At 44.1% G+C, this 25,650-nt stretch overlaps 1 protein-coding gene across 1 annotated transcript in view; it reads left to right on the top strand.

The window, feature by feature from the left end:
* The window catches only part of dnah6 (dynein, axonemal, heavy chain 6), a 197,577-nt gene that overhangs the window by 155,791 nt on the left and 16,136 nt on the right, over positions 1-25,650 (top strand). The window contains exons 66-70 of the mRNA XM_056280529.1: positions 7,269-7,459; positions 7,886-8,046; positions 14,965-15,053; positions 16,528-16,674; positions 16,849-16,987. Of these exons, the coding sequence (XP_056136504.1) occupies positions 7,269-7,459; positions 7,886-8,046; positions 14,965-15,053; positions 16,528-16,674; positions 16,849-16,987 (727 nt within the window). The remainder of the gene's footprint in view (positions 1-7,268; positions 7,460-7,885; positions 8,047-14,964; positions 15,054-16,527; positions 16,675-16,848; positions 16,988-25,650) is intronic.

Here is a 25,650-nt window from a genome sequence, read left to right as displayed (position 1 = left end):
GGCATGGCCCGCACCGATAACAGATGCATTCGAACTTAACCCCCGCTCCTCCACCTCAAGTCTTTTCATTTCCACTGCAGCCTCCCTCGTCAACCTCTCAACAGCCAGTTTTTCCCTCTCAATTTGAGCACGCTCTCTCTCAGTTTGTAACAGAAGCAGCTCTTTCCTCTGCTTGAAAGTTAAACCAGCCTCACCAGGGACAGGCGCAGCGAAAGTTTCCAGCCCAGGACCAACAGCATACAACTTGGGTGCAACGACTCCCAGTTCAGTCAAGTTAACTTTAATAATAGCTTTAACGTTCTCCTTCCTTATCTTATTACCGACTTGCAATTTAAAATGCTCAGCGATTTTCAACAACTGCTCCCGCGAACAGTGCTCCAAAAACTCCTCCGACGGAGCTCTCAAAAAATCCTCCACACTAGCCATGACTTAAACACAATTTACCTGCCCAAACCACGCCAAAACTGCCGATGCAACAAAAACAGGTTACAAATCCTACCCGCAGCACATTGAGCTCATACAGCCCAAAATTATCACCGCAGCACCGTCCCTGTAACTGCCTATCAAGAGTCTAACTAAGTTCCTCTCTAGTCTTCAGGTGCTACTTGTAGTCGGTACTTATGCACTTAAACCTAAAAGCCTGGTGAAGCAACCATAAAATTGCGACCCACCTGCAGCTTTGGACATGCCCCCGAGATAACTGCTCCAACCACGTTCTCCCCACACTAATAACCTCCCAAACGAATTCCAAAGGGAACCCGCTCTTAAGCCTAACTAGGGACAGAACAGCAATTTTACTTCGGTGTGCCCAGGACCGACAGAACCCAACGCCACAAAAACACCAGCATAGCCAGTGTGGTGACACAAACACACACTCCTCAGAACAAATCAACGGCTCCTTACCCAGTGTAACTGCTTAAATTAACTCAAAACAACAAACAACCACTTACCACACTCGTCAATGTCTCCCAACAACAGACTGCACAACTCATTCTCTAAAACGAGGCGCCTAGCTTACTACGCTACAGCTGACCTGACATCACACGTATACGGGATCAACAAAGGATGAGCCCCATATGTCACAGCCCGCTCGTAGGTTGCGACAAACATGGGAGACCAGATGAGTTTGCAATTTTGCCCAAGCACATTTATTTACAAAACGACAAAGAGCAACGAAATAACGTGGTAGTCCACACTCAACTCATGAGCAAAAAGGGCAAGCTTCCACCCCTCACCAAGATTATGACGAGCCTCCTCCGCCCCTCACCAGGATCCTGCAAGACAAAGAACTCAAAATCACAGGCGCACCTAGCGGGGCGGAGGGGTCTTTGCATTTGAACAAGGTTTATTTTCAATTTTCAAACACAAACCAATCAAACAATGGACCCCCCCACACCCCATCCACCCTCCCGACAGACCCATACAAAATCCCCCACTACATTCCCACCCTGCCTGGCATGCCACCCAAAACAACATGGATTAAATTAAGCCATAACACAATCTAACAAAGTAAAAAAAAAAATAACAAGCTTATATTAAATGAACAAAAGAATAGTAAGGAAAGAAGCTTTACAAATGTCTTATAAAATTCAGTTGGGAAACCATCTGGCCCCAGAGACTTCCCATTCTGCATGGTTCCAATTGCTTGCATCATTTCAATTTCAGAGATGGGCTCTTCAAGTATGTCTTTAACATTCATATCAATGGAGGGGATCTCTAGTTTTTGAAAAAAAAAAGAATTCATCGATGACGGGTCTTCAGGGGGGTCAGAAGCATAAAGTTTTGAATAAAAATTATGAAATGTATCATTTATTTAATGTAGAATTTCATTGTATCATGACAAGAGTCTCTTTGTGGACGACATTGTGATCTGTAGCAAGAGTAGGGTGAAGGTTGTGGAGAGCCTGGAGAGGTGGAGGTATGCACTGGAGAGAAGAGGAATGAAAGTCAGTAGGACAAGACAGAATACCTATGCATGAATGAGAGGGAGGACTTTGGTTCCGCTTCCGGTGTGGGAAGATGGCTGCGCGAATTCGCATTTGCAGCGGCCTCACCCAGTGCAGGTGTCGGAAGATGGCGGCATGAATTCCCATTTGTGGCGGCCTCACCCAGTACTGTGCATGCAGTATCTTTGTCCACATCTGCATCTAAGTTTTGTCTTCATTTGATGGCTGGGAGAGCTGGCACTGGATCGCTTGGGAGAGTGGGGCAGGCTAAGCTAACTACTAGCCCATGCAGACTGGCAGTTCCGATAACACCGAGGGAAGTGTGGCAACGGCCTCACCTGGTGTTGACTGTGGTGTTTTTGATGTTGTCGTGAGGAGTTCAGGGAGATGTGTCGAGGGTGTACAGCTGGGAGAGCTGGCACTGGATCAGCTGGGAGAGCTTGGTCTGCTTCGTCCAGTGGGCCTGGGGACCACGGCCCCTGCCTGGAGCTGCGCCCAAGGAGGAAACACCAAGGGCGGTCTGACAGGATGTGGGGCGGGCTAAGCTAACTTTTAGCCCATGCAGACCGACAGTTCCGATAACACCGGACAGCGATTTTTTTGTTCAGTTTTGATATATGTGTGAGTTTGGATATGTGTTTTATTGTAGTTTTTGGATGTTTTTCTCTTTGTGTTGTACTGCTGTGAGCTGGGGGAAACAGCATTTTGTTTCATTTCATGTACGCAAGTGCATGAAGCGAAATGACAAAGTGTTCCTGACAGTGAAATGCTGAGGATGCAAGGAATAGAGGTGACAAAGACATATGAGTTTAAATACTTGGGGTCAACTGTCCAAAGTAACGGGGAGTGCAGAAAAGAGGTGAAGAAGAGAGTGCAGGCAGGGTGGAGTGGGTGGAGAAGAGTGTCAGGAGTGATTTGTGACAGAAGGGTACCAGCAAGAGTTAACGGGAAGGTTTACAAGATGGCTGTGAGACCAACTATGTTATAAGGTTTAGAGACAGTGGCACTGACAAAAAGACATGGGGCTGAGCTGGAGGTGGCAGAGTTGAAGATGCTAAGATTTTCATTAGGAGTGATGAAGAAGGACAGGATTAGGAATGATTATATTAGAGGGAATGCTAAGGTTGGACGGTTTGGAGACAAAGCAAGAGAGGCAAGATTGAGATGGCTTGGACATATGTGGAAGAGAGATGCTGGGTATATTGGGAGAAGGATGCTGAATATGGAGCTGCCAGGGAAGAGGAAAATTGGAAGGCCAAAGAGGAGGTTTATGGATGTGGTGAGGGAGGACATGCAGGTGGCTGGTGTGACAGAGGAAGATGCAGAGGACAGGAAGAAATGGAAACAGATGATCCGCTGTGGCGACCCTTAACAGAAGCAGCCGAAAGTAGTAGTAGTAGTAGATTTCATCATGGTCAGTAGTGACTATCCCTAAGGGAGTACGAATTTCTACTATGGTTTGATGAGCCAGTGCTTGGCAAAGCTGATATGCAAGAATTCTACTGGATTTCTCTCCCTTTTCATAATTATTGGAGCACGGTTTCAAAAGGAGGCGCTCTGCATATCCAGTTGACAAAACTTCAAATTCTGTTTGTAGTGTAAGACATTTTTTACATAGGTTGGGCAATGGGGATGTGGAATAAGTTCTATCAAGTTCCAGGATTTCATCCTGTAAGGCATTAATATGTTGCACATAATTTGACCCCTCATATAAACTTTTAATGTCGCCCATAAAGTTGCAATGGATATGTCTGGGGTTCGATTTATTTGGAGCAATGAAATAAAATTTGATTAGACAGAAATGTGATGAAAGCTTCATCAGAAAGTAGGAGAGAGTTAAAGCGCCATGGTCAGTGAGATAAGGGTCGGTTTGGTAAAGTTAGCTCAACAGTCAATGGGGCATGGGGGCATCAACTTCAGATCTACCTTGATAACAATAATCTGAACAATTCCAATCTGTTTTTTTTCCCCAAACATCGAATAGACAACAGCCCTGGTTAAGATCACTAATGACCTCCTTCGTGCAGCTGACTCCGGTCTACTCTCCATCCTCATCCTCCTTGACCTCACCCCAGCCTTAGATACTATATTCCATCAGCTCCTCGTTGATCGTCTGGCTAGCATTAGAGTTGGGGGCACTGTTTATCAGTGGTTTACCTTCTACCTTGCAGACAGGACACATTTTGTACAAATTCAAAATGACCAGTCAGAAAGTTTGATAGTTTCTCATTGAGTTCCACAGGGTTCAGTGTTAGGGCCACTCTTGTTTATTATTTACCGCCTCCATCTTGGAAGCATCTTCCGGCACTATGATATCCATTTCTACTGCTATGCTGATGATGCACAGCTTTATGTGTCCACCAAGCCCACCTCCATTCTTCTCTCCAGTACCCTCACTGCTTGTCTCCATGATATACAGATATGGATGACTAACAATTACCTGAAATTCAATAGTAGTAAAACTGAGCTACTCCTCATTGGCACTAAATTTACACTCTCAAAAACTAATATTTGCTCACTCCCCATTGCTGGAGCCACCATACCTGTCTCCGCTCAGGCTAAGAGCCTTGGTGTTATCCTAGATAGTACCCTTTCCTTTCCAGTCATATACGCATTGTCTCCCGTATTGCCTTTTTCCATCTGCAAAACATCTCCAGACTAAGCCCTGTTTTAACACACCAATCAATAGAAGTTTTAGTTAATGCTTTGATCACATCACACACTGAATACTGCAATGTGGTCCTGGCAGGCATCCCCAACAAACTCAATCACCGACTTCAATTCATCCAGAATTCTGCAGCACAAATTATTACATATTTGAAGTCCACTGATCATGTCTCTCCCCTGCTGATTCAATTACACTAGCTTCCTGTGTCACAGTGGATTAATTTTAAATTTTTATTATTAACATTCAAAGCTGGCAGCACAGTGGCTGTCACTTATCTGGAAAGATCCAAAAGCAGACGGGACAACCAGGTAAGGGAAAAAGTCAAGTCTTTATTGAAGTGGCCGATCCCAGGAGTAGAGCAGGAGTTGGCTCAGTGGCAGGGGGACTGGCAGGATGAAGTCCTGAAATGCAGAGAGCAAAAAATCAGACAGGCAGGCAAGAATGCAAAAACTATGAACATCAGAGAATGCAGGCTAGGACTGGGACTGGACGTGCAATAACCTTTAGGCAACAAACCATGAATGGCAACGTTCCAGCGAAGACTGGTCCACAGTGGAGGCTTCTTAAAGGTGAGGGCGATTGCTTGATGGCCAGCAGGTGTGTTGATTGAAACCATGGGCAGGTGTGCCAGAGTTAAGGAGGGGTGAGCAGGTGTCCAGGGAGAGGGGTTGTGACAGTGGTGCAGTGGTAAGTGCAGTCGCCTCACAGCAAAAAGGTCCTGGGTTCGAGCCCCGGGGTAGTCCAACCTTGGGGGTTGTTCCGGGTCGTCCTGTGTGGAGTTTGCATGTTCTCCCCATGTCTGCGTGGGTTTCCTCCAGGGGCTCCGGTTTCTTTCCACAGTCCAAAGACATGTAGGTCAGGTGAATCGACCATACTAAATTGTCCCTAGGTATGAATGTGTGTGGGTGTGTATGTCGGCCCTGTGTGGTAGTATGGCGGCATGTCCAGGGTGTCTCCCCACCTGCCACCCAATTACTCCTGGGATAGGCTCCTGCATCCCCGCGACCCTGAGAGCAGGATAAGCAGTTCGGAAAATGGATGGACATTCAAAGCTCTTCAGATCTTTCCCCTGCTTATCTCACAGACCTACTTTAGACTTACACACTCCATCATGCTCCCTGAAGTCTTCACTAGCGGGTCTTGGCACTACAGCCATCAACCTCAGCACAATCAGTGCCAGGGCTTTCTCCTATGCTGCACTCAAATTCTGGAACTCCATTCCCTGTCACATTTGCTTACTGGACTCCCATTATAGACTTCAATATTGATCTTAATTTTTTAAACTAGCACACTCACTTTAACAACATTAACAGCATCAAATTCATCTTTTTTTAACACCTGCTGATGTATGTTGTATTGCTTATTATGTGTTTTATTGTTGATCGCACTGTTTTTACTGTATTTGATGTAAGGTGACCTTGAGTGCCATAAAAGGCACCTTTAAATAAAATGTCTGTTATTATTATTATTATTATGATTATCATTATGATTATTATTATTACTACTGTTGTTGTTGTGTTGTGTAATCCTAAACCACGCAGGGAAAAGCAGGCTATATTTTACCCCCTGGCAATCTGGGAGCAGTTTCTTGGCCTCTTCTGAGCAGCAACAGTGGTGTAGTCCAGGAATAGTACAAATGTTTGACCATTGTAGAGAAGTGGACCCACTTGTCTTGCGTGTTGCATAATGTCGTCCTTGACACTAAAATAGTGTACACAAACAATGAAGGGACTTGGCCTTGTTCCAGACTGAGGATGCGGCAGCAGGGAATGGTGTGCTCTGTCAAGCAGCGGTCTTTCTTCTAGTTGCAAAGAATCTTTGAGCAGGCCAGCAATGAAGTCCCTCCACACCTTCACATAGACCAGTAATTCTCAAATTGTTTCTGCATGAACTCCCCTCTAAATCCTCACATTTATCAGATAGGAAAGCCACCTGTTTAGTAAGACTTTGTAGCTTGTGCTCCAGGGATGTAGTCTCATCTACCAGTGATTTGCCCCCTTTTCCTATTCTGTCACATGACCAGACAGAGCCCCAGCATTGGATCTGACTGATGCTAAGTCGCCATGCTGTTCGGTCCATATCGGTGCAATGTCGGTCCTCAGAGAAGTTGCCAAAGCGTCTATTTTAGTGTCTATGGGAACAAATGTCTTCTTTCAGTGATATTAACTCTGATGTTGGATCAGCTCGAAGTGATTCAAAAACACTGAGAACAGTATTGTTCAAAGTGGTGGAGTTAACTTGGTCAGTGTTAGCCATCGTGTTAGCACCCTTAACATGTGTAGTAGGCATAGTGCTTAGTTGCAATGCAGTGCTAAAAAAAGTTGTAGTAGTAAAAAAAATATACTGCCAGAACAATTATTTGCTCCCAACTGAACACCCACTCATCACACCACCAGAAGTCCTCTGCCATTGGAAGTCCTCAAATGCTGAACAAACTTATCTGAGTTTGTTAATGGATTCAACTAGACCGCACACCAAGTATGGACTAGGGTCTGGGTAGCAAAAATAGCCAACCTATAAAGTCAAAGTTCTAATAAACGTTTGAACATGGTGTATGAAAAAAATGGTGTATAGCATCAATCAATTCTTTCTCTATTTTAAACACTGTTTGTTCTGCCATCTCCTTCCTTCCTCCCTGCCTCCATTTGGTCCAGGTGGTGTTTGCTGTAACAGAGTTTGTGGTCGTCAACCTGGGGAAACAGTTTGTGGAAAACCCCCCAATGGACCTGAGCACCCTCTACAATGACACATCCCCTTCCACCCCACTGCTCTTCATCCTCAGCACTGGATCTGACCCCATGGGTGCTTTCCAGCGCTTTGCTAAAGAGCGAGGCTACATTGACAGGTGACTGAAGAAAACAATGACGGGGGAGCATGGAAAGATTGGAGAGATGAGTTTTGTTTTTCTTTTTTCTCCTGCCTACACAAAGAGTGGTTTCTTATTGCTTCTTCTATCTGACCTCACCCTTACTGATGTGGTCAAGCTGCGAGTCCTGTCAGCTTCACGTTTGATGTCTTTGGATCATCCATCCATAGAGACTCCACTAGATTACAGAACACTGGACAAAATAGGTTGAGAAACCATAACTTTGGCAGCACAGCTATGCATCCCATCCCCTCCAACCAACCTATGCTGCGTGTTGTGCTCTGATAGCATCAAGTAAACTATTGTCCGGTGTCCCCTTATGATTATGAATGTGACCCTTAACAGCCACCAGAAAAGTTAGAGCTGTGACTAAAAGGGATGCTAACACCTGTCTCTCTATTTAAGGGTTCAGTCCATATCTTTGGGTCAGGGGCAAGGGCCCATTGCAGAGAAGATGATACGGGAAGCCCTGGAGAACGGCAGCTGGATCTTCCTCCAGAACTGTCACCTGGCTGTCTCCTGGATGTTAGCAATGGAGGAACTCATCAAGACTTTCACTGAGCCTGGTATGAACACACGAATGCAAACACACTCATGCACACACACATACACACCTATTCCCAGGGGTTATATTTGTGAAGTGTGGAAGCCTCCACTTACGGGATTTGGCTAGTGTGCATGGATGCTGAATATTATCTTTTCTAAATGGTATAGTGCTATAATATATCATAGCAATACTCATTTATGGTTTGACGAACACACACATTGGTGTGCATATATAGAAAGTATATCAAGTCTTTAATGATCTGTCTTATTAGCAGTATTAAAAGTATTAAACCTTATTCTGAATGAATACAAGAATTAAAAATGTTTAATATGTTTTAAAATTTCATTTTATTTTTGTCATTCATATCCAAATGTAATAATGTCCATACAGTCGCAGTTCATCAGCGCCGAGATTAGTTAGTTATTAACAGTAGTTAATGGCCATGCCTATTTGCATATGAAACTAATCATTGTTTTCGGTTGTTATGCCACTGTATTGTTTATAAGGGTGGGGATACCTGCAGTCAGTTGACACTGATAAGGTCACTTAGATAGGTCATGAAATGTTCTGGTCAAAAAACATGTCCAGATGAATTGATTCAACTTTCTTTGATTTTCGAGCATGCATAAAGACAATATTTCAAGAGAAGGATTTATCACAGTCACAGCTGGAAATAATCTCAGTAGCTTTAATATAACATTTCTCATGGCTGAGCTATGTTTTCTTACCATTGTTTTATGAATGAAAGTCAATCAGCAGAGCAACCATTCGTCTTGATTCATTTTATATCATGAAAACCACGAAGGTTACAAATTTGAAGTCTTTAAATTAGGGCTTTGAAATTGTGATTGTCAGACTTGGTCACTTTCATGTGTGGGTCTGCCTAGGAGGCTGTGCATCCAGACTGACAGGCAAAACATTTTTATTAGTTAGACTTTTTAGTTGGACTGGCCCGGGGCTTGAACCTTGAACCTTGTTGCTGTGAGGCGACCGTGCTAACCACTGTGACCCTGGGATGTACATTCCTATCACCATATTCTATGTATGACTCAGGTGTTGTGTTTCCTTTTCTTTGGCGGTCTTGATTGTGAACTTCACCAACCTGTGCTTTTGAACCCTCTCTGTGTCTGGATAGTACACGAGATAAGCTGGGCTGTTTTTATCATAGCCAATGAAAACACCTTGCTCACACCTAGAGTCTAGCTTCCCTTTCTCTTGCTTGTAAGCAAAACAGATTGATCCAGATTTCTGCAGTTTGGATATGTTTGGTTTCTTGCCTGTGAACAGCTTGTATGGCATTTTCTTTGTGCGCCTGCTGTAGCACCTGTTCCTCACATAAGCTGCTGTCTGCATAGCGTAGTTCCATAGCTTATCTGGTAACTTGCTTTCTATCAGTAAGCATATGCTCATATCATAGAGAGTTTGCCAACCTCTCTCTGCTGTGCCATTTTGGTGGGGTGAATAGGATGCAGATGTCTCGTATCTAATCCTATTCTTGGTTAACAGTGCTTGGAAGTTTTGGCTTGTAAACGCAGTGCCGTTATCTGAACGGATACACTTGACTTCTCCGTAAGGTGATATGTCTGCTAAGAACCTTTCTGTGGCTTGCAGTGTATCACTCTTGGACCTTAGAAAATACACCAACACGGTACCTGAGTAGTTGTCTGTAAAAGACTGTGCATATCTGTACCCTTCTATGCTCAGTGTTGGCATGGGACCGGCTAAGTCAGTGTGGACTAGTTCTAAGGGTTTCTTAGCCTTTCTGTCTGGCTCCCTATTTCTTGTCTGGGTGAATTTGTTTTGTGTACACACTTCACATAACTGATCTGGTCTGACTGCACTTCCTCTTATCTCCATACCTTTCACTACACCTTGTAACTTTTGTACATCTTCGTAGTTACAATGACCCAAAATGTCATGCCAAGTTTGCATGTCGTGACACCATTTACATTGGTCAACACTCTCCTCAACAGTTGGCAAGTAATACAAATTTCCACTCTCGTGGATGTCAAATCTGCTACTGTCCTTGGTAACCATGCGACTGTCCCCTTTCTTGAAAGTGATTGTCGACCCTCCATTTGTTGCTCTTGCCACCGAGAAGATGTCATGTGGGTATGGAGGCATGTACAGTGTATCCCGTAGCTGTGCTCTGTGCTGTCGTCCGGCGCTGTGTAGTAGACATATCATCACCGTTCCTCTTCGTTGTGCTATTCCACTGCACTTGGTCCCATCGGCTAACTCCACTGAATGGGTGTCAGGCTGGAATGAGTTATCGAAGCTTTTAAACTTTCTGATGTCGTTTACGATGTGGGATGTTGCACCTGCATCTACCATGATGCCTTTCATCTTCATGTTGTCTGGTGGTCTCTCGTTCTCTGTGTGTTTGGTCTTGAAGATATGGTCTTGGTCGCTATTTTGTTCCTCCGTGACTTTTCTGACACCATCTTGTTCTCCCTTTTTCTTGCACAGGGATTCTTGGTGCGTATTATTTTTGCAGTAACTGCACCACCCTTTTCAAAAACATTTTCTTGCCTTGTGGCCTTTAATTCCACACTTGTAACATGTCATGATGGCTTCTTCATCTTTTCTGTTGCTAGCGTGCATCTTGGTGGGGCCTCAGCCTTGCCTTGCACATGTCTTCATCACATTATCCGTCGATCTTGCCGTGTTCATTTTCTCCGCCTCTTCATAGACCCGTAGTCTCCTTTTAGTCTGCGAACGTAACGTTATCTTAATTTTGTATTATATGGATGGCTAGCGGCTTAAGAGTCTGGTAGCCCGCCTAGTACCGTGGCTACGATCAGTCCATCACTCATGGTCTCGCCTGCATCTCTCAGAGCCGTAATGAGGTTCTCCACCCTTATTATGTAGTCAGTAACACTCTCGTTATTTGCCATGCGTAGATTGGTCAACGACGTGTATAAATTTATTATCCGCAGCTTGCTTTTTCCGGAATAATGTTATTTCAGTATTCTCAGAGCCTTCCTGCCATCATCAGCAGCTTAATGTCTTATCAGCGACAGGCTTTTATCATCTATTAGTCTTATTAGCGCAGCATAACAATCAGCATTCTTCAGCTAACTGTTCTTCACTAGCACCGGTGGGCTCGCGTAAAATAGTCTCTTTTAGCTTCAGAGTATTTAAGCAGCCTAGGAATCTTGTTTCCCAAAGGTCATACTTATCTTCGGATCCGTCGAACAAAAGCTGCGGCGCCAAGACTCCTGTTGCTCTGCTTGCCATTTTGCTAATGCGCTAATTTTACCATGGCCTACTAGCTTTCTATAATTTTTCTTTGCTAAGCTAGCTTGTTAGCTTCATTGGCTAACGCATAATATGTCGTGTAAAACTTCTTCCGAGAATATAAACACAGATTAAGAAGCTCTGTGATTTAAACGCTCACTTATCTCCAAGCTGGTCCACATAGCCTGTAGAAGTTCCATGTAATACTTTGCGTCAAACTTCTTCTGAAATGCTAGCTTGTGTCCAACTCTGCCTGGGCCCATAACCTGTTGAGATGGGATGCGCAATCTTCTTTTTTTCGTATGGAGGATAAGCAAAGCTTGACTGTTTTCTCTTTAGCCTTTAACATTAGGCATATTTACTTTGGCAAATACAGAAGGTCTTAGCTCTCTACTACCGACTCTTACAACACACTGTTGCACACAGAGAACGTGGCGACGTCACATCTGAATGTACCGTAATACAATGAGTAAGGGCGCCATCAAACAACAACACAACACACATTATGAAAAGCAATACACAATCTCATGATTACCTCTTGCAGATCACAAAAATCTGAACCCTTTGGATAACTGTTTGCAACCACAAAGTTAGGAACACATTTTACTCTCGAACAATCTGCACTGTTCACTTGATGGTGACCATCGCTTTCTGCCATTCACCAACGCACAAGACCTAACAGCTTACAACCAAGCCCCACCCCTCTACCTGAGAATGGAATTTGGGTTGGCTATCATTTCAGAAAATGCCAATTAAAACAAAGGAAAACATAGATTGACATAATGTGGCTAATCTTTTAGGCTGTTAGACTGACTACACATGCTTGGTCCTGTACTTATTAAGCAAACTATGCTCTTTGTATAAACTCTAACCTTTTAATTGTAAATGTTATGACTTCTCTATTTGATCCTTCCATATATATTTTCAACATATTTAAACATCATGAACTTCATTTTTAAAACTATTTATATCCTAAATGAATTTTAACCAAATGTCTAAATGCATTTTAGCCAGGGCTGCAACTGCATTTTCCAAATGCAGTTGCAGCCCGGATCTAGCAACCCTTTATAGACCACTTCAGTAACAGTGCGTTAACCCTCTCCTCAAATTAGCCTAGTTTGAACATGATTCACAAAAGCATAATTGACCTATTTGACAACCAATTAAAATTTTACCCCACTTTTTCCCCCCTATCTTACTTCCATTATTCCCTTTTGTATTTTTTCCAACTATTCTTGTCTTAAAACATTTTCCTGTTGTCTACATTTGAACTGAATTTGTAATACATTGAAGGATTGTAAACTAATCTGCAACAATATTTTTTTCCCGTGAGTGATAATTCACCTGTAAAAAAAAGCTTCACTTTATTTGTTTTTATGCCTTATTTGTATTTAAAATACTTGTTCCTGATTTCAACTATACTTTTAATGCAGAATACCCCAATTAAGAGTTGTTAAAAAACATAAAAAAAATATCAACACAAATGATTTGCACATGTAGATTTTATTAAATTATTTAGAAAAAAACATTAACTAATATAGATTCAGATGATGTCAGTTAATGTCATTCTACATTCAGTCATGGGTGCTAAAGATGTGAAGTATTTTCATGAAATGTAACAAAGCAAATGTGAGCAAAGCATTATGACCACCTGCCTAATATGATGTTGGTCCTCCATGTGCCACCAAAACAGCACCAAACCGTCAAGGCATGGACTCCACAAGATCTCTGAAGGTGTCCTCTGGTATCTGGCACCAAAACATTAGCAGGAGATCCTTCAAGTCCTGTAAGTTGCGAGGTGGTGCTGCCATGGATCGGACTTGTCGGTCCAGCACATCCGACAGATGCTCAATCGGATTGAAATCAGGAGAATTTGGAGACCTAGAACACTTCATCATGTTCCTCAGACCATTCCCGAACAATGTGTGCAGTGTGGCATGGTGTATTATCTTGATGAAAGGAGCCACTGCCATCAGGGAATATCATTGCTAAGAAAGGGTGTACTTGGTCTGCAACAATGTTTAGGTAGGTGGCATATGTCAAATTGACGTCCACATGAATGGCTGGACCCAGGGTTTCCTAGCAAAACATTGCCCAGAGCATCACACTCCCTCCACCGGCTTGTCGTCTTCCCACAGTGCATCCTGGTCCCATCACTTCCCCAGGTAAAAGGTGCACACGTACACGGCCATCCATATGATCTAAACGAGACTCATTGGACCAGGTGACCTTCTTCCACTGCTCCAAGGTCCAGTTCTGACACTCACATGCCCATTGTAGGTGATTTCAACGGTGGACAGGGGTCATCAGGGACACTCTGACTTGTCTGTGGTTACACAGCCCCATACACAGCAGGTTGCAATGCACTGTGTGTTGTGAGCATTCCTCCCATAAACATCATTAACATTTTCTGTGACTTGTGCCACAGTAGACCTTCTGTCAGTTCGGACCAGACAGGATACCCTTCATTGTCATCACGCATCGATGAGCCTTGGATGCCCAACACCCTGTCACTGGTTTGTGGTTTCTTCCTCCTCGGACCATTGTTGGTAGGTTGAGGATGTGGAAGTGGAAGACGATTTCTCTTTCTCAGTGGAAGTTGACTATTCGCCTCACGAGTATTGCTCAGCCAATACAGCCGTCTTCCTTCGAGCCAAAAGGGTGTCTCCGCTTTTATAGTGTCCCTCTATGGACACACCCTCTATGCTAATGGAAATTCGTGACACGGCAAGTTACCACATTTTCGCCAACCAGAAATATGATTTCGACCGCCGATATCTCGCGTCTGGCCATAAATGTGATTTTAGGGCTACCGTTTGTCTCATCGATCACATCCATACTCCTTACATCGACTAACAACAGGAAAAGTCGGATTTTGATGCAAGTATCTCTTTAAAGATCGCATGGCACTTAAAAGAGTACAGGGTCCCCTGGTGTCCTGGCAAAATTCCCAACCTGGTTCTCTCCATCTGGCCACCTAATCATCCCCCCATGTAATTGGCTCAGTGATTCCTCCCTCCACCTCAAGCTGATGTGTGGTGAGCATTCTGGCATAAAATGGCTGCCGTGCATCACTCAAGTGGGTGCTACACATTGGTGGTAGTTGAGGTGAGTTTCCCCCCATTCAATGTGAAGTGCTTTGGGTGTCTAGATAAAGTGCTATATAAATGCAACCCATTATTATTATTATTATTATTATTTAAATAGACAGACAAATTAATGAAATAAACAAACAAACAACACAGACTTGCAAAGAGGGACAGATCAGGCCAGGTCATGATTATGATTAGCACTGGAGAGATCTAGCTTTAGGAGTGTGTGTATGTGTGTGTGTGTGTGTACGTGTGAGAGAGAGAGTGTATTTGTATATTAAAGCCCTCCACATATCATAGCTTAGTCCAAGCTCCAAAGTTCTGATGGTGTGTATATGGGGTGAATAGTGTTATGGTGGGTTAACTCAGGAAACATTAACAGAGTTTCGGTGTAGAATAGGGCAAAGCAGGCTAAATCTTATTGCTTGATGAACACACACATGGTTGCGTGTGCACACACATTCACACTCATTGACACCTCTTATTGCTACAGCTGGATCTAGCACATGGCCTGTGTGTAAGAATTCCTGAGAAGGTTTGTAAATATGCATACTGAATTAGGGTAGATATAATATTGAATAACACTCTGCTGTCTCCCCACTCAGACACATCCATCCATGAAAACTTCCGTCTGTTTCTCAGCTCCATGCCCAGCAAAGTTTTCCCTGTCACCGTGCTCCAGAACTCTGTCAAGGTACTCACGTTCATATAAAGAAACACACACACACACTCCTTACTGAATTACCTTGGATTGAAGGTTGAATTTTAAATAAACCACCTCACTGATTAAATTTCCCTTTTAAGGAAAGTTATCCTATTTATTCAATCAAAAGTTAAGTAATCATGAAATCTGCATTTCCACAAGCAACATTTTTGCAGTCACTCATGGCTGTGGTTTCTGGAGTTATCGTAGTTCATGAGGAACACAGGTATGTGCTTGTGCAAAAACATAGCAATTGCTCTGAGTATTCAATTTGATTAAAAAAATATATGAGGCTAGGGTGTGTGGTCTGCAAAAGCATATATGCTTTTTATAACTGATTTTTCCCCCCAACCTCATCCTCAGGAAAAAAAAAAGTTTTATACATTGTGGTATAGTGGAGTGTGGCTCACCAATCCTGAGTAAGCTTATTTAACTCAGGACAGACTGAACAGCTCCACACCTCAGTGAAGAGGAAGATGTGTGTGTGTGTGTGTGTGTGTGAGAGAGAGAGAGATATTTCAACACTGTACTTATTTGTGTTCTACAGATGATAGCCATAGGAAAGAATACTAATCACAATGAAGAGCCCTTTTTAGAAGTTTCTATTTAACTGTCTGAGGTACATGACTGGCAATACTTCCTAAGGGGATTGTGTAGAGAATGCTGGCAGAATGCAAAGACAACTAGTGGAGATGTACCGGTATATATGCTGAGGGACTAATGAGGGATTGAGCTGCAGGTGGGCAAGGAAAACCAGATGAAGGTGATGGTGTGATAGCATGGCAAGAAGTAGTGGCCAGATCTTGAATGACATGGGAATTGGTAACCATGAGTAAATTAATGGCTGAAGTAAGAATGCAGAGGAATCAAAAGGGATCCATGACAGTACCTCATACAAGCCCACTTTAAAAAAAATCCAATCTAATCCTTTGACTGCCGCCTACATTATGCATACTTTATATACGACCCCACATTATGTTGTCCCTGCGCTTGCTAAATTACGTTGTGTAATTACTGACAGCCCACCTGCTGGTTTTAACAGCAATAGGCTAAGGGGTTGCTGCTTGTTTGAGGTCTTGAACTGATTTTCTCAGCAAATCACAAACAGGGTTGAATCAGATCAGATTCAGAATTAATCTGTTAGGGATCAAACATTCACGTCTCACCCATTCTAAAAACACACGTTCTGGCTACTATTGTGTTGTGAAACTGATATTATGGACATAGCACTATCAAATTGTTAACCAAATGCTAACCAGCTTTTGAGTGCTACCTTCCGCAGTTCCAACAGCCCAGCAAACACAAGACAAAAAGTTGCCATCCTACTAAATTAATGTATATGCAAGCACCATGTCAGCCAACTACAAAATGCTCAAACAAACATTATGAAGTTTAAGACATGGTGGGTGCTGTATTTGGTTTCTGACTTACTGTGCCATAGCTTTCTGTATGTTTTCTTTGCCAGGTTACCAATGAACCCCCCAAGGGCTTGCGGGCTAATATGCGGCGGGCCTTCATGGAAATCTCCAGTGACTTCTTTGAGGAGCACATCTTGGGACAAGACTGGAGGAAGATGGTGTTTGGAGTCTGCTTCTTCCATGCCATTATTCAGGTACACATGAACACTCACACAGTGCACAATCCCTGTTTCCAAATGCCTCTTCTCTCTTTGTCTGCCATCTGTCTGTCTGTCTCCCACACCATGCACACCTTGCAGTTAGTTCACGTCTAGGTCTGGCACTTGTTTAAGTTTGTTTGTGCGCACTTGTATGTGTGTGTATTGTAGGAGCGGAAGAAATTTGGTCCGCTGGGCTGGAACATCCGCTATGAATTCAATGACAGTGACAGGGAATGTGCTTTGCTCAACCTTAAGCTCTACTGCCGGGAACACACCATCCCCTGGGATGCACTGACTTACATCACTGGTAGGACAGCATGCATGTATACTGTGTATGTGCTCATTCAGAACTATGCATGCATACTTTTGCTTGTTTTGTGTGTGTGTGTGTGTGTGCATGCAATCTCGGAACCCAGAGGCTAAATTGTCATCATACAATTTAGCTCTGGGGACAGCAGCCAAAACTTCGGGGCTTCTGGTATAGCTGCTGGCTTCTGTTTCCTATGAAGACTACCTCTTCCTTACGTCCATCATTGTTTACAGTTGAATTAGCAATTTGAGATGCAAGAATGGAGTTGGAGTTGAGAGACGATGTCTACAACCGGATTGTTTCACAAGTAGTTGACACAAGTCAAACATTTCTCCACTCAATACACAAATATCGATACTTTTATGTAGGTGTTTTAGGTCCAGGCAACATTTCAGCCAAAGCATTCCGCATCTTTCGCTCCGGTAAATTGTCTAATTTCCACCAGGTGGAAATTAGACAATTTGCAAGACAACCCCTATAACAGGAATGGATTTGCAGGTGGTGGCCACAGACCATTTGCCTGTCCTCATCTTTTCTGGCCGATCTTTGGTTAGTTTTTCATTTTGCTAGTGCCCTCACCACTAGAGGTGGCATGAGGCGGTATCTGCAACCTACAAAAGTTGCTCAGGTAGTGCAGCTCATCCAGGATGGCACATCAATGCGTGCTGTGGCAAGAAGATTTGATGTGTCTCCCAGCACAGTGTCCAGAGCATGGAGGAGGTACCAGGAGACAGGCCAGTACACCAGGAGACGTGAAGGGGGCCGCAGGAGGACAACAATCCCGCAGCAGGACCGCTATCTGGTCCTTTGTGCAAGGAGGAACAGGAGGAACACTGCCGGAGCCCTACAAAATGACCTTCAACAGGCCACTAATGTGCAGGTTTCTGCTCAAACAGTGAGAAACAGAATGCATGAGGATGGTATGAGGGCCCGACGTCCACAATTGGGGCCTGTGCTCACAGCCCAACACCGTGCAGCCCGATTGACCTTTGCCAGAGAACATCTTGGTTGGCAGATTCGCCATTGGCGCCCTGTGCTCTTCACAGATGAGAGCAGGTTCACACTGAACACATGTGACAGACGTGAGAGAGTCTGGAGACGCTGTGGAGAACGTTCTGCTGCCTGCAACATCCTCCAGCATGACCGGTTTGGCGGTGGGTCAGTGATGGTCTGGGGAGGCATATCCTTGGAGGGCTGCACAGACCTCTACGTGCTAGCCAGAGGTACCATGACTGCCATTAGGTACCGGGATGAGATCCTCAGACCCATTATCAGACCATATGCTGGTGCAGTGGGCCCTGGGTTCCCGCTCATGCATGACAATGCTTGTCCTCATGGGGCCAGAGTGTGTCAGCAGTTCCTGTATGTCGAGGGCATTGATGCTATGGACTGGCCTGCACGTTCCCCAGACCTGAATCCAATCGAGCACCTCTGGGACATCATGTCTCGTACCATCCGCCAACGCGATGTCGCACCACAGACTGTCCAGGAGTTGACCGATGCCCTGATCCAGGTCTGGGAGGAGATCCCTCAGGAGACCATCCGTCGTCTCATCAGGAGCATGCCCAGACATTGTAGGGAGTGCATACAGGCACGTGGAGGCCACACACACTACTGAGCCTCATTTTGAATCGTCTTGAAGAATTTCCACAGAAGTTGGATCAGCCTATGCTCTCATTTTCCACTTTGATTTTGAGCATGATTCTGAATCCAGACCTTAATGGGCTAATGATTTTGATTTCCACTGATCATTCTTAGGTTATTTTGCTCTAAACACATTCCTCTGTCTAATAAATAAAGATTTTCAGCTGAAATATTTCATTCATCGAGGTCTATATTGTGTTTTTAGGTGTTCCCTTTATTTTTTTGAGCAGTGTACATTATCCAAGTCACTTATCCCAAGGAAAGTAGAGACGGACAACTTCTCTCATTGACTACACGAACGCGTGTGTCTTTTATTCCCCATATACAACCAAAAGCCCGAGCAACCTGGCTACCCCAACCAATCATCGTCATAGTTCACCCTGTCAACCCGGAAGCACTTTATTAAAGCAACCACAAGCGATTATGGTGAATTATTTCCAGAGTCTGCTACAATAGATAGATAGTATATAATAGAGATTAGCATATGTGTGAGTCCTTCAAAGTTGTTTGAACACATCTCAAAGGCTGCAGTTGAGAGCAAAAAAACCCCCTTATTTTGAAAAGTTTGTCATCTTCACTAAAGCTTCATTTGTTTCCCCTGTTTGATTTTCAATTACATGAAATGATGACGTGCTGTGTTCAGTTTCACTGGGGTGTATATACTGATGGATTAATGTCTCATTGTTATTCACACTTCTGTGATTAATTCAGTCGCTGCACCAGCCATTCATTGTGTGAAAGTAACACTCTCTTTGAGGGAAATCATTTGGCTCAAACTGAGCATGATATTGCCTCGTCTCGCTCAGAAGAAGCAGCTCCTCTCTTCTGAGCAGAGGGCTCAGAGACCTGAGCACAAAGACTCCGCTACTTTTCTAAATTTTCAGGTGGCACACGGCAGCAACGGATTGTCCCTTCTCGTCCCCACTTTCTGCCTCTCACTTAGTACTGTTTTTGCAAGACTAATATCATCTAAAATAACAGGCCTTTTTTTTTAATTTGACATACTCTTTCCAATTTAGATGGTCACCCCCCAACTATTGTATTTATTCTTTTTGTGTTTCTGTCTACATGTAATCCTGCATTTGGAAGGCAGATAAAATTAGTGTTTGGACTCAATAGAATTGTATAATAGGAGTGTGTGTGTGTGCGCACGCGCATTTGTGTATGCAAGCAATCATTTATCCATGTATATCTGTGTGCTTGGAGGGAAGACTGTGAAGTTGAAATATTTCCTTTACAACTCGGATATAGACATGAAACATACACCTACTCTTTCACTATCGGCTCAATGTGAAATGCTATTTTTTCGCTCTCTCTCTCGCTAAACGTGTAATGTTTTCCCTTATGCTCACTATTTGTGAGACTTCCGGGGGGGGGGGGTTGTAAAAAGATTTTGAATGCTTTAACCTTGAATCCAGTTTGATTGATGCGTGAGGTGTGGATGTATTCACTTTTGAAGGCTATACGGTGGCGCAGTGGTTAGCGCAGTCGCCTCACAGCAAGAAAGTTCTGCGTTCGAGCCCCCGGGGTAGTCCAACCTTTGGGGGCATCCTGGGTCGTCCTCTGTGTGAACTTTGCATGTTGTCCCCGTGTCTGCGTGGATTTCCTCAGGGTGCTCCGGTTTCCTCCCACAGTCCAAAGACATGTAGGTCAGGTGAATCTGCTATACTAAATTGTCCCTAGGTGTGTGTGTGTCTCGGCCCTGTGATGGACAGGCGGCCTGCCCAGGGTGTCTCCCCGCCTGCCACCCAATGACTGCTGGGATAGGCTCCAGCATCCCTACGACCCTAAGAGCAGGATAAGCGGTTTGGATAATGGATGGATGGCTGGACCTCCAGTGACCTTACTAGCTTGTTCAAATTCCCACCTCTGTCGCTGTCTCTGAATATATTGATTTGTTTAAGTAATTAAAGATAAAAAAAGTCTTCACACACCATTTAAAATGGCAGATTTTTGTGAATTAAAAAATGAAACCAAGATAAATCATGTCAGAACTTTTTCCATCTTTAACGTGAAATTGCAGGCAATAAAAATAAAGTGAAAAAAAATAAAAATACAAAACTTAAAATAATTTCGTTCCATCAGTGTGCACACCCTTTTTATAATTGGGGATGTGGCTGTGCTCAGAATTAACCAATCATCTTCAAACTTATATTAAATAGTAGTTAGTAGCATCCAGGTAGCGTAGCGGCCTATTCCGTTGCCTACCAGCACAGGGATCGGCGGTTCGGATCCCCGTGTTACCTCCGGCTTGGGCGGCAATCCCTACAAACACAATTGGCTGTGTCTGCGGGTGGGAATCCGGATGTGAGTATGTGTTCTGGTCGGTCGGGGCGCCTGTTCGGTTGGGAGGGGGACCTGGGGGGGAATAGCGTGATCCTCCCATGTATTACGTCCTCCTGGTGAAACTTCTTACTGTCAGGTGGAAAGAAGTGGCTGGCGACTCCACATGTATCGGAGGAGATGTAGTCTGCAGTCCTCCCCGGATCAGCGGAGGGGGTGCAGCAGAGATTAGGACAGCTCGGAAGAGTGAGGTAATTGGCCAAGTACAATTGGGGAGGAAAAGGAGGGGGGGGGAATCCGAATAAATAAACAAATAAATAGTAGTTAGTATACACCTGTCATCAATTAAAGTGACTGTGATTAACACTTAAATTTCAGCTGTTCCTGTAGGATTTTCCTGAGAACTTCTTGGTTGCACCCAGTTGCAAAAGCATGAACGAGACCTCATTGTTGAAAGGTATGGATCAGAAGAGGGGTACAAAAGAATTTCCTATGACACGCGTGCCCATGGTAGCACGTGAGGCCATTAAAACGGGCACGTGGAACAATTCAGCAAAAATATATTTTTTTTAAATATACATTTTTTGATTGTTTTTTTTTATATATAGCCCAATGGTGAACTAAATGAACAATTCGATTTAAAATTATAAATTTCTCTCAAAATGTATCATTGTTTTTGACAGCAAGAAAGTGTACACTACTACTACTACTACTTTTGGCTTCTCTCCCGTTAGGGGTCGCCACAGCGGATCATCTCTTTCCATGTCTTCCTGTCCTCTGTATCTTCCTCTGTCATGCCAGCCACCTGCATTGCCTCCCTCACCACATCCATAAACCTCCTCTTTGGCCTTCCTCTTTTCCTCTTCCCTAGTCACTGAGGACGCACTAGCCAGCGCATTCTTAGTGCCGGTCCCAAGCCTGCATAAATGGGTAGGGTTTGTGTCAGGAAGGGTATCCGAAGTAAAATCTTTGCCAAATCAATCCAAAGGAATTGAATCAAGTGCAACTGGACTTGGTTATATATCCGTGAAGACGTTTCGCCTCTCATCCAAGAGGCTTCATCAGTTCGTGCCTTTCTGACAAGACCAAGCTAGTCTGACTGGCTGTTGATGGAACTCAGATATTTAGCCTCTTTGGAGTCGTTATCAGAGCTATTGATGTCAATGGCTCTTTTCGGTTCCAATGTTTAGCAACGACAGTCGTTATCAGAGCTATTGATGTCAATGGCTCTTCTGTGTTCCAATGTTAAGCAACGACAGTTGTTGGAGGTGTTAGTTTTGACTTCGTTAGTGCTCCAATCAGTGGTCATGAGTCGTTGGAGCAGTTAGTGACCGACTGTTGTTCTTTGAGGCTAAGCTTTTGAGTCTCCTGGGTAGAGATGAAAGGACGGCATTGTAAGTGGGAGATAGATGGTGTTGCAGACCTCCTCCTCTGTTGAGGGATGGTTTTTTCCAGTTTCGCATAGATAGCTTCCTTCACCCCTCTTTCAAACCATCTATCTTCCCTGTCAAAAATGTGTACGTTGCTGTCCTCAAAGGAGTGTGTCTTCTCCTTTAGGTGTAGATAGACTGCTGAGTCTTGTCCTGAGGAGTTTGGCCTTCTGTGTTGGGCCATCCGTTTGTGTAGTGGTTGTTTGCTTTCTCCTATGTATAGGTCAGTGCAATCCTCATTGAATTGTACAGCATACGCCAGATTGCTTTTCTGAGTGTGTGGTACACGGTCTTTGGGATGAACCAGTTTTTTTTCGGAGTGTGTTGTTGGGTTTGAAGTATACCGGGATGCGGTGTTTGTTAAAAATTCTCCTGAGTTTCTTGGAGACCCCAGAAACATACGGGATGACTATGTTATTCCTTCTGCTCCTTTTCTCCTCATCACTCACCCGGTTGGTCTTTCTGGAACGTGTTGCAGTTTTTACAAAGGTCCAACTGGGGTAGCCGCAGGTTTTTATAGCTTCAATCAGATGTTTGTGTTCTTTCCGTTGGACCTGATTGCTGCTGGGCACATTATCAGCTCTGTGTTGCAGAGTTCTGATGACGCCCAGTTTGTGTTCCAGAGGGTGGTATGAGTCGAAAAGTAGATATTGGTCTGTGTGTGTAGGTTTCCTGTAAACCCCAATGTGGAATCTCCTGTCTTCCCCAATGCAGACGTCACAGTCCAAGAAGGGCAAACTGTTGTTCTTTACATCTTCCCTTGTGAACTTAATGTTCTTGTCCACTGAGTTGATGTGTTTGGTAAACGCTTGCACCTCTTGTGTTTGGATTTTGACTCATGTGTCGTCCACATATCTGAACCAGTGGCTCGGAGGTGTTCCTCTGAAGGAGTTCAGGGCCCTGTGTTCTACCTCTTCCATATATAAGTTGGCCACAATGGGAAATACTGGTGAGCCCATTGCACAGCCATGTTTCTGTCTGTAAAACTGGCCCCTGAATTGGAAATATGTAGTGTTCAGGCAAAGGTCCAGTAGTTGGCAAATCTGGTCTGGGCTGAGGTTGGTCCTATTGTGGAGGGTGTTGTCACGTAGCAAACGTTGCCTCACGGTTTCCAAAGCCTCCATGGTTGGGATGCAGGTGAATAACGAGGTTACGTCGTAGGATACCATGGTTTCATTAGGTTCCAGTTTTACGCCTTGGACCTTGTTCACAAAGTCAATGGAGTTTTGGATATGGTGAGGTGTTTCGCCCACGAAAGGGGTCAAGATGTTGGTTATATGTTTGGCAATGTTGTACGTGACCGAGTTTATGCTGCTGACGATGGGCCTGAGGGGGGCTCCATCTTTATGAATCTTAGGGAGTCCTATATGCATGGAATGTTATCTTGTGGGTAGAGACGGTTGTATTTTCTCCGGTCAATGGTTCCTCCTTTCTGTAGTTTCTGTAGGTATTCTATTATTCTCCTCTTGTAACCACAAGTTGGATCACGTCTTAGCGGTTCATAGGTGTCGGTGTTGCTGACTAATGACGTGATCTTGGCGTGGTAGTCTGTTGTGTTGAGGATCACTGTGCATCTCCCCTTATCTGCTGGAAGGATAGTGATGTTTTCATCCTTGCTCAGGGCTGTTACGGCTTTCCTTTCCTCCATGGTTAGGTTGGAAGGAGGAGGTTTCGCATTGGACAGAGCTGCTGACATCTTTAACCTAAGCTGTTCCGCCTCGGTTTCAGTTAGATTGTTTTTCCTTATAGCTGATTCTGTGGATGTGATGAGGTCAACTATAGGTAGTTGTTTGGGTGTCATGGCGAAGTTCAGTCCTTTGGCTAAGACCTCCTTCTCTGATTGGGTAAGTACCTTGTCCGACAGATTTTTGATCCATCTGTTCTGTGTTTCGTTTTGTGTGGGATATTCTGTCTTTTGTCTCCAGGTAAGTATATCTGCTTGGTTAGTAATGTTGGTTCATCGCTGTAAGTTTTGAAACTTCCTTGTCTGCCTTTCTTTGGTTTTGTGGTGTTGAGATAGTTGGGCTTTCATGGTGAAATCAGTGACCCTCTCCAAGACTGCACTGGGCAAGTGGGATGTTAGTTGCTGGAGTAGTTGGTCAGATTTCTCCTTCAGCCCTTCAATAGTGAAATGGACCTGTCTCACTCTTTCATTCAGGAGTTGATTCTGTGCCCCCCTATGATTCTGTCTGCTCTATGTCCTTTCATTGTGGTACACAGGCGCAGGCTAGTGGGTATGAGCCCGAGTTGTCTGCATCTCAGATTAGATCGCAAGTGGTTTCTGTAGTCTGCAATCTTCCGAACCATCCTTTCATATTCCCTCACTATTTTAAGGGTGTCAGACCCAAATTGTTCCGCAACATGTCTGTGAATGTTCTCATTCATCCAGGTCATAGTTATCCAAACATCAACAGCTCTGATAACGACTCCAAAGAGGCCAAATATCTGAGTTTCATCACCAGCCAGTCAGACTAGCTTGGTCTAGTCAGAAAGGCACGAACTGATTAAGCCTCTTGGATGAGAGGCGAAACGTCTTCACGCATATATAACCAAGTCCAGGTGCACTTGATTCAATTCCTTTGGATGACTATGACCTGGATGAATGAGAACATTCACAGACATTTGCCAAATCAAATATACCGGATCAAGAAAGTGTACACAACTGACGTGGTCTATCACCCCCCCCCCCAATCTGCCCACGAGCGCAACATTACAGCAGTAGTGATAACGTAGCATAGCTAGCTAGCTTTCTGCTTTGTCTGTCAAGAACAACTGACGATGGCAGAAGAAATATTGTTTAATATTCGCCTCTTTCAGCCATCTTGGACAAAAAATGTCCGATGTATTTCATGAAAGGACCAAGCTGTGCGTACTCTCTGTTGTGAAAATGTTGTGTCGAACTTCGTGTAAAACGTCATTTTGAAACGAGGCATGAGTAAACCTTCAAAGATAAGGGTGATAAAGCTGAATCAATCCAGAGGGCAGCGGCCCAACACGGGAAGCAAAGAAGCGTGTTTACAACCCGATGTGCCGCGAAAAACCAAGCTACAGAGGGCAGCTGTAAAGTCGTACAGTGCATTGCTTAACACATGAAGCCATTCTCCGATAGAGAGTATATAAAGGAGGCTTTCCTCAGCAGTTCGCAGGTCATATTTGATGGGTTACCAAGCAAAGACACGACCATCAACAGGATCAAAGAAATTATAAGGCTGGAAACGTAAGGGACCAGCAAACTCTTGCATTGAAAGATGCGTCGGCATTCAGCATAGCTCTTGGGAGTGTGGATGTAAACAACGTTCTACG

This window comes from Lampris incognitus, chromosome 5 (genome assembly GCF_029633865.1).
Source record: "Lampris incognitus isolate fLamInc1 chromosome 5, fLamInc1.hap2, whole genome shotgun sequence".
Lineage (NCBI taxonomy): Eukaryota > Metazoa > Chordata > Actinopteri > Lampriformes > Lampridae > Lampris > Lampris incognitus.
The sequence above is the reverse complement of the archived record's forward strand: the minus strand, read 5'-3'. Positions and strand labels throughout refer to the sequence as shown.